Source organism: Bufo bufo, chromosome 9 (genome assembly GCF_905171765.1).
Source record: "Bufo bufo chromosome 9, aBufBuf1.1, whole genome shotgun sequence".
NCBI lineage: Eukaryota > Metazoa > Chordata > Amphibia > Anura > Bufonidae > Bufo > Bufo bufo.
The window spans coordinates 116,471,219-116,481,631 of NC_053397.1; the positions used below are offsets into that span (position 1 = coordinate 116,471,219).

Consider the following 10,413-nt stretch of genomic DNA (forward strand, 5'->3'; position numbering starts at 1 on the left):
CCCAAAAAAACGAAACCCCCACCCAAAACTGAAATCCATCTTCCAAACATGAACTAAGTAATGAGTAGCTCTGCCGTTATTGTTGATCAATTCAAAAAATTGTTTCGGCATGCTTGATGCAAGCATTTTCATGAGGTGAGTGGGAACATTTCTCCAAGTGGTGAAGACGGCCGCACGAAGGCCATCTACTGTCTGGAACTGTTGTCCATTATTGTAAACTTCCCTTGCCATCCATCCCCAAAGGTTCTCAATTGGATTTAGACCAGGGGAACACGCAGGATGGGCCAAAAGAGTGATGTTATTCTCCTGGAAGAAGTCCCTTGTCCTGCGGGCATTGTGTACTGTAGTGTTGTCCTGTTAAAAAACCAAGTCGTTACCACACAGACGAGGGCCCTCAGTCATGAGGAATGCTCTCTGCAACATCTGGACATAGCCAGCGGCCGTTTGACACCCTGCACTTCCTGAAGCTCCGTTGTTCCACTGAAGGAAAAAGCACCCCAGACCATTATGGCGCCCCCTCCACTGTGGCGCGTAGAAAACATCTCAGGTGAGATCTGCTTGTCATGCCAGTAACGTTGGAAACCATCAGGACCATCAAGGTTAATATTTTTTTCATCGGAGAATAAAACTTTCTTCCACCTTTGAATGTCCCATGTTTGGTGCTCTCTTGCAAAGTCCAAACGAGCAGTTCTGTGGCGTTCAAGGAGACAAGGTCTTTGAAGACGTTTTTTGTTTTTGAAGCCCTTCAGTAAGGGCCTTAATTTGGGTCGAAGATCGCCCAGTGTCTTGATGGACAGCCAATTGGATCCTCCGGCTCAGTGCTGGTGAAATTTTTTAGGGTCTTCCACTTGACTTTTTTGTTCCATAACCCTCAGGATCATTTAAGAAATTCCAAATGACTGTCTTACTGCGTCCCACCTCAGCAGCGATGGGTGTGAGAGACCCTGCTTATGCAATTCAACAACCCGACCACGTTCAGAAAGGGAGAGTTTTATTGCCTTTGCCATCACAACGTGTGACTACCTGACAGAAAATGACAATGAATCCACATCTTTGCACAGATTTGGCCTTTTAAAGGCATGTGGTCCTAAAATTTGGATCAGCTGAAAAACAGCCTGTTTCAGTTTAATCGTTATTTTCAAACAATTGAATGCTCAAAAAATGTTTTGTCTCACTCTCATTTCTTCTTGTTGCATGTTGAAGCTCTACTTGGAACCTTGTTAAGATCCAACAATGTAAAATAAGATTTTTTGCCATTTTTCAAGTGGTCTTAAACTTTTGATCAGGACTGTATCTTCTGGTCCACTTGGACCAGCTGCTACTGACTCTGGGACTCTACTGACTCTAGGACTGCTCTGTAATGGCACCTGGCAACTACCCTAACGGCCCAAGTCTATCCTCACAATCAGAGGCTCTAGCGAAGACCAGGTAGCTGCTAAGTCATGCCCCTCCAGCATACAGCCAGTGAGTAGCACAGTGGGTTCACATCCCCTGATCCGTAACATCCCTTAGGCTTAGCCCAAATCCAAACTGGTTAGTTGGCACAATGGGTCTACACCCACTGTCCATAACAACATTTTTAGCAATGTGTTCAGTGATACTCACAGTTCTCCCTCTTCTTGACCTGACAGATTGACATATTAAGTATATACTGTATCAAGGATAGGCCTCACATCTTCAGTGCCAGCATCTATCAAATATTTTAGAACCTTACATCCATAGATGTAAATATCTTTGGATGGTAGCACTATTTAGCGTATGCACCAATATCTACTTGGTCCCCTGATGAACCAGCCTTTTTGTTGGAGAAACGCATATCTTCGGGACATTAGATATTTTGTATGGAAAAAGGGTCACCGCAGGACGGATATAGGGCTTAGCCACCGAGAGGTGGGGTTGCCCATGTCAGGGAAAGTGCTCTGCCTGTAGGCAGAGGTAGCAAAGAGATACCACAGGGAAAGAAGAGGTTAATCCCAATAGTGAATCTTTTACTGACCGCCACAGATTCAACAAACTGTGAATAAGACGAACTAGGTACATAGTGGTACTGGGTTTCTTCTGCATGAGCCTCATACCTGCCTTAAGATGTATGGTGACCACCATTACTTCAACACATGATTTTTATGTGGCTATACTTTAAACTTTATCATTTATTGGTGGTTTCTTGTACATTTTTAATCATTTGAATAAAAGTTATATTTTATCAAAAGGGGGATTTCCAGTACAGTGATAGTTTACATACCGTTTGATGAACTGTTTTCCGGTTGTAGTGATAGTATATATCAATCATTACCTTTAATAATTAGTAAGGAATTTAATTCTTGATCAATACATTCTTCTTACAATTTAAAAGTTCCTATAGATCCAGTCAGTTTACTTTTTTTGTAACATGGACAACAAATATGGCTGTGTAAAGACAGATTTTACCTCTTCCTCTGTGCCAATCGTATTTCATTAGTAGTTCAGCATTTCAATGTTTTTATGCATACCAATTTACTTCTATAGCCTTCTTTGCAGCAACACTTTTGTGTTTCAATGATGATATTTTATGACATGATTATGATATTTGCATTAAAGGGAACCTGTCACCAGTTTTATGGTGTCCTAACTAAGGGCAACATAAATAAGTGATTCTCTTAGCACAATGCTGGGTCACTTTCTTTAATTGACCCAGTCAATCTGCCAACATCTTGTATTGAAAAGCTCCAGCTGATAATGATGAGTCATGAATATTCATGAGCTCCTGACTCTCCCCGCCCACCTGCTGCTGAATGACAGTTTGTTTCCATATGAATCAGCAGCAGGTGGGCAGGGGAGTGGCTATAGCTCTGAATTAAATATACGCTGGACTCAATGACATCACGCTGGACTCCAATCAGCTCATTAGCATGCAGCATGTGGCATCTTTGTGTGTATATTATGAGGTAACCATCTGTCACACCAGTAAGTGAATACATGTAAGGCACTTTTTAGTAGTTAATGATTGTATATAATTAGTTAGATTATAATCAAATATCCACATGACAGGTTCCCTTTAAGGCTACTTTCACACTGGCGTTTTGGCTTTCAGTTTGTGAAATCCGTTCAGGGCTCTCATAAGCGGTCCAAAACGGATCAGTTTGGCCCTAATGCATTCTGAATGGAAATGGATCAGCTAAGAATCCATCAGTTTGCCTCCGTTCTGTTTCCATTCCGCTTTGAAGGCAGACACCAAAACGCTGCTTGGTCGAAACTGAGCCAAACAAATCCGTTCTGACACACAATGTAAGTCAATGGGGACAGATCAGTTTTATATGACACAATAGAAAACGGATCCGTCCTCCATTGACTTCCAATGGTGTTTAACCACCTCAGCTCCCCTAGCTTAAACACCCTTAATGACCAGACCACTTTTTACAATTCTGCACTACACTACTTTCACGGTTTATTGCTCGGTCAAACAACTTACCACCCAAATGAATTTTACCTCCTTTTCTTCTCACTAATAGAGCTTTCATTTGGTGGTATTTCATTGCTGCTGGAATTTTAACTTTTTGTTATTAATCGAAATTTACAAAATGTTTTGAAAAAAAATTACATTTTTCACTTTCAGTTGTAAAATTTTTCAAATAAAACTACATTTATATATAAATTTTTCTCTAAATTTATTGTTCTACATGTCTTTGATAAAAATAAATGCAATAAGTGTATATTTATTGGTTTGCCCAAAAGTTATAGCGTTTACAAACTATGGTACAAAAATGTGAATTTCCGCATTTTGAAGCAGCTCTGACTTTCTGAGCACCTGTCATGTTTCCTGAGGTTCTACAATGGCCAGAAAGTAGAAACATCCCACAAATGACCCCATTTCGGAAAGTAGAAAAGTAGACACCCTAAGGTATTCGCTGATGGGCATAGTGAGTTCATAGAACTTTTTATTTTCTGTCACAAGTTAGCGGAAAATGATGATATTTTTATTTATTTTTTTCTTACAAAGTCTCATATTCCACTAACTTGTGACAAAAAAGAAAGACTTTCATGAACTCACTATGCCCATCACCAAATACCTTGGGGTGTCTTCTTTCCAAAATGGGGTCACTTGTGGGGTAGTTATACTGCCCTGGCATTTTAGGGGCCCTAATGCGTGAGAAGTATTTTAAAATCCAAATGTGTTAAAAATGCCCTGTGAAATCCTAAGGATGCTCTTTAGAATTTGGGCCCCTTTGCCCACCTAGGCTGCAAAAAAGTGTCACACATGTGGTATCTCCGTACTCAGAAGAAGTAAGGCAATGTGTTTTGGGGTGTATTTTTACATATACCCATTTGAACGGAACATAAACTTTTATAAACTTTAACTTTTTGAACAGAACATTAACTTTTTTGCTTACCGGTGATTTATTTTTTGTTTTTTGTTTTTTACCTTTATAGGACAAACCTCTCCTTCCCCATGGGACAATGTGCAAAGCGCAAATCGCCCAGAGATGTGGCGAAGTACATTATGCACTTTGTCCCAGGTGAAAGGAGAGGTTTGCAGCAGCTGTGAGTGAAAGGGCCCTAATAGCCCTGTGTGCCTGACCTGTGTAACACAATCCCTATGCTAAGTGTACCTGTGTGTGGTACTTCCGGAAACACTCCCCTAAGCATAGGGCAGGGTGGTCAGGGCAGTCAGGACAGAAATAGCGGGTGTCACGCCTTATTCCACTCCTGCTACAAACACAAAAAAAATTTCGGGTGGCGGTCGGTTTGAGGTACCAGCAACGACACTGGGGAAATGTCGCTCGTGTAGACGGCTCACTACACTGGTGGATGGGGCCACGGAACCTCCTGGATACAGGAGGTTCTCAATGATCTCTTCCTGAAATTTGAGGAAGGATCCTGTTTTCCCAGCCTTACTGTAGAGAACAAAACTATTATATACAGCCAATTGAATCAAATATACAGACACCTTCTTATACCAGCCTCTGGTGCGTCGGGAAAGTAAATAAGAAGCCAACATCTGGTCATTGAAGTCCACCCCTCCCATGAGCAAATTATAGTCGTGGACACAGAGGGGCTTTTCAATTACACTGGTTGCTCGTTCAATTTGTATTGTCATGTCTGCGTGAATGGAGGAGAGCATGTAAACGTCACGCTTGTCTCTACATTTCACTGCGAGCAGTTCTTCGTTACACAAGGCAGCCCTCTCCCCCCTTGCAAGACGGGTGGTAACGAGCCGTTGGGGGAAGCCCCGGCGACTAGGTCGCGCGGTGCCACAGCAGCCAATCTGTTCTAAAAACAAATGCCTGAAGAGGGGCACACTTGTGTAAAAATTGTCCACATAAAGATGGTACCCCTTGCCAAATAAGGGTGACACCAAGTCCCAGACTGTCTTCCCACTGCTCCCCAGGTAATCAGGGCAACCGACTGGCTCCAGGGTCTGATCTTTACCCTCATAGACACTAAATTTGTGCGTATAGCCTGTGGCCCTTTCACAGAGCTTATACAATTTGACCCCATACCGGGCGCGCTTGCTTGGGATGTATTGTTTGAACCCAAGGCGCCCGGTAAAATGTATAAGGGACTCGTCTACGCAGATGTTTTGCTCAGGGGTATACAAATCTGCAAATTTGGTGTTAAGGTGGTCTATGAGGGGCCGAATTTTGTGGAGCCGGTCAAAAGCTGGGTGGCCATTGGGACGAGAGGTGCTGTTGTCGCTAAAGTGCAGGAAACGCAGGATGGTCTCAAATCGTGTCCTGGACATGGCAGCAGAGAACATGGGCATGTGATGAATTGGGTTCGTGGACCAATATGACCGCAATTCATGCTTTTTTGTTAGGCCCATGTTGAGAAGAAGTCCCAGAAAAATTTTAAATTCGGAAACTTGGACGGGTTTCCACCGGAAAGACTGGGCATAAAAGCTTCCCGGGTTGGCGGCTATAAATTCAGTGGCATATCGGTTTGTTTCTGCCATGACTAAGTCCAAGAGCTCCGCAGTCAAGAACAGCTAAAAAATAAACAGCGCCGAACCGATCTGAGCTGTCTCAACCCGAACTCCAGACTGGGCGGTGAAAGGGGGAACTATTGGTGCGGCTGAAGTTGGGGGCTGCCAATCAGGGTTTGCCAGCACCTCAGGGACTCTAGGGGCCTGTCTGTGCGGTGGCTGCGACGGGGGAACTAATGCACGTGCCACCGTACCAGCTTCAACTGCCCATCTGGTGCTCGCCACTTCACCATGTTGTACGGCAGTGCTGGTACTAGGTCCAGGATGGGCTGCGCTGCTGGTGTTTGCTTTACCACGTAATCCGACAGCACCAGCCCCACTCTGCTGCCCTTGAAGCGGATCCTGCGCAACCTGTGGTCTAGCAACACGGGGCCGGATACGCCTGGTGGTATCAGTGACCTCAACCTCCTCGTCCGAACTTTGGGTCAGACTGCCACTGCTTTCTACAGGTTCATATTCTGACCTGCTGGATTCGTCAGATGAGGGTTCCCATTCCTCATCCGACTGGATCAGAATCCTGTAGGCCTCTTCAGAAGAATACCCCTTATTTGCCATTTGGTCAACTAAATTTAGGGTGTATTCCCTGAGACTACCCAAGAAAAAAAGCAAGCCTGTCTTACAAATGGGAGGCTAGCGAAGTACCGGAAGCCGCTGCGATTGATAAAAAATATCAAAACAGATTTTTTTTATCGCCGCAGCGCTTGTGAAGTGATTGTGCAGTGATCAAAAAAATAATAATTTTTGTCACTGCAGCGGGGCGGGCGTTGGTGAACGCACGTGTGGGCGACCGATCAGGCCTGATCGGGCAAACACTGCGTTTTGGGTGGAGGGCGAACTAAGGTGACACTAATACTATTATAGTTCTGACTGTGATCAGTTCTGATCACTTACAGATACTATAAAAGTACAAATGCTGATTAGCGATACGCTAATCAGCGAATCAGTGACTGCGGTGCGGTGGGCTGGGCGCTAACCGACGCTAACTACCTAACAAAGGGGCCTAAACTATCCTAAAACCTAACCGTCAATACTAGTGAAAAAAAAATGTGACAGTTTACACTGATCACTTTTTTCCCTTTCACTAAGTGATTGACAGGGGCGATCAAGGGGTGATCAAGGGGTTAATTGGGGTGATGGGGGGTGATCTGGGGGCTAAGTGTACTGTTTGGTGTACTCACTGTGATGTCTGCTCCTCTGCTGGGACCAACCGACGAAAAGGACCAGCAGAGGAGCACAGAAGCCATTTAACACCTTATATTTATAAATATAAGGTGTTAGATGGCTTCTGATTTGATTTTTTGAAAATCGCCAGCCTGCCAGCGATGATCATTGGCTGGCAGGCTGGTGACGAAACGCTCCTTTAACTTTTGCCGGCCCGCAATGCGCATGCGCGGGCAGGCTCTGCCCGAAATCTCGCGTCTCGCGAGAGGACGCGCCGGCGCGTCCAGGAGGAAAACAGGGCCGCCGCAAAGACGCAATCCTGCGTATGGCGGTCCTGTAGTGGTTAAGACGGTTCCGTCTTGGCCATGTTAAAGATAATACAAACGGATCCATTCTGAACGGATACAGACGTTTGTATTATCTGAACGGATCCGTCTGTGCAGATCCATGACAGATCCGCACCAAACGCGAGTGTGAAAGTAGCCTAATTCATAATGTAGGAAGGCGCAAGGGGACGATCCGGGCTGGCTCTTACTGGGAGTAGCCAAAGTGCTGGGTGGGTGGCTTCTCCCTACGTTCCAGGCCGGGTCTTTTTTGGCCTATATAAAACCCAGCCAGCAGTCTCAGGTGGGTGGGGTTTATCCTCCATCTGACTCAGAAGCTGGGGAGTCTCTGTGTTTTGGGACCTGTGAATTTGTGCTGTGCTCAAGGGCTGAGAGCCGCATGCCGGGAAACAGGCCCCTAAAGCCTGCTGTGGACTGCGAGTGGAAAACTGCTAACCAGGTGAAGATTTTGTTCTATGGACATTGCATGGTGTGAACAAACACCAAGACTGTGAACGGTCATTTTGTTTTTTCCTTATGTGTGAATAAACACCAAACTGTTTAAGTTAAAGACTTTATGATTGCCTCTATACTGCGTCCGCCAGCCTGTCTACCAGAGCGAAACCCCACAATAATTTAAAGAACTCCCCAAAAAATCTTATTCTCTGACCTGCTAGAAAGGCGCATGATGTAATCTGTAGTGAATGTAATGTTCTCAGTGACTGTATGTAACTACAATCAAATCAGTGACTGTATTTGTGAGTTATAACCTCCCTTCTAATTTTTGGCTGTGCCATGTGACCAACACTGATCTCCAACTGAAACAGGACAGAAAGCCAGTTTCTTCTCTATTCATTCCTATGAGACTGAAATTGAGACTCCCATAGGAACACATAGAGCAACTGACTGTTGGCAGTCAATTTCAGCTTATCTAAATGATCTAGCTAAGGCCGAATGCACACGGCCGTGTTTCACAGCCGTGAGCAGTCCGTGGTAACACGGGCTGGATTCCTGCTGAGAGCAGGAGCGTACGGCGTCATTGGTTGCTATGACGCCATGCGCTTCCTGCTGCCGCCGCAGTACAGTAATACACTGGTATAGATCATACCAGTGTATCACTGTACTGCGGCGGCAGCAGGAAGCGCACGGCGTCATAGCAACCAATGATGCTGTGCGCTCCTGCTCTCAGCAGGAATCCAGCCAGTGTTATCACGGACCGCTCACGGCTGTGAAACACGGCCGTGTGCATTCGGCCTTAGGATGATGTATAATCTATAGTCATAGTGGTATCATGTCTTATGGTCATGTGACATAGTCCCTTTAAACTTATTATTTAATATCTCCAATGTTGCACTATATATGCAAAATGCTGGAGCCACCCGACACTGCTCTTACATCCAGATCTCCAAAACTACAAGGGGTACGAAATACAAAATACACTTTTGGACGCAGCCCCAAGACAGAAAAGGAAATGGGCTAATATGGACACATGGGAAGGGGGTAAAATAAAACACAGCAGTGACAGATTGGACAGGGACAAACAATATAGGGGAAAGTCTTTGAGCCACATGTGTGTTTTAATTTTTTTTTTGCTTATGACTGCAAAATACTAGGTTGCAGTTTTATAATCTGTCAAGTGTCTCCTTTCATAAAGAATATCAGTATGGGTCATAATTAGTGTTGAGCGAACTTGTAGTTTGCAAGTTTGGTGTTTGGGTTATCTAAGAATTCCGTAATAGATTCCGTTACCAAGGACCATAACGGAATTCTATAATAGGCATTCCGTATTGCATTCCGTCATAATATAAATGTATGCTGGCTGAAGGAGCCCCTTCATCCTCTTCACTTTGGAGTATTAAGAATGTGAATCACTTTGATATGCGCACTTACATAATTAATCTGATATCTCGACTCATGATAACGGGTACGGCTACATGGTCAGGTTTCTGCGCGCAGTTTTCAAAGATGTATATATAACTTCACCTTGTCACCTTTTTTCTGAATTTGCTCCTGGTTTTGGCTTCCAAAACTGCATGCAGAAACCAGACCACGTGGTCGTACCCAAACGCCCCCAACACATTAGTAAATGTGCCTCATTTAGTTCAGTCCTACTTAGCAGAAAGGAATATTGTGCTTCTAATAGAATTAGACTAAATTCTATAAGGTTTGCTAAAACATTAATAATAAAAAACTGTGGCGTGAAGTGGAAGTACCGATGACACAAAATTAGTAAGTTTCATATAATATAATGACACATAACAGAAAATTCTCACTAAGTGTAAATACTGGGTATTATATTATTCAACATGGGAGATAGATAAACCATTTTATATATAATTTTCCAAAATGTGCGTATGATGTACCTCCAAGGCAGCATCTCTCTCCTTGATTCTCTGCTGTAGTTTTTGTATCATATGCTCAATACCTCCTTGGACTCTTTCTAAATTTGGCTGATAATGCAAGACGTCTTTGTATTCCTAAAAGAAAGGGTGGAAAACAAATCTTCACATGACATCCCTGGCCAACTGAGATACAATAGTAACAACAGCACCTTAGGTGTCATTTCATTAGTGCTTTAGCATACCTCCCAACTTTAGAATAGAAGGAAGAGGGACACTATGTGCCTAAGGCCTCATGCACACGACCGTTTTTTTTTTGCAGTCCGCAAAAACGGGTTCTGTAGTTCCGTGGTCCGTGTCCGTTTTTTCTTCCGTGGGTCTTCCTTGATTTTTGAAGGATCCACGGACATGAAGGAAAAAGTCATTTTGGTGTCCGCCTGGCCGTGCGGAGCCAAACGGATCCGTCCTAACTTACAATGCAAGTCAATGGGGACGGATCCGTTTGACATTGACACAATATGGTGCAATTGCAAATGGATCCGTCCCCCATTGACTTTCAATGTAAAGTCAGGAGTCCCTATTAATATACCATCGGATCTGAGTTTTCTCCAATCCGATGGTATATTTTAAC

At 44.0% G+C, this 10,413-nt stretch overlaps 1 protein-coding gene across 1 annotated transcript in view; it reads right to left on the reverse strand.

Moving 5' to 3' along the window:
• The window catches only part of LOC120979810 (myomegalin-like), a 245,000-nt gene extending 234,994 nt beyond the window's left edge, over positions 1 to 10,006 (reverse strand). The window contains exons 1-2 of the mRNA XM_040408766.1: positions 9,995 to 10,006; positions 9,807 to 9,920 (exon numbers count right to left, since the gene is read on the reverse strand). Of these exons, the coding sequence (XP_040264700.1) occupies positions 9,807 to 9,920; positions 9,995 to 10,006 (126 nt within the window). The remainder of the gene's footprint in view (positions 1 to 9,806; positions 9,921 to 9,994) is intronic.
• Positions 10,007 to 10,413: the final 407 nt, after the last annotated feature.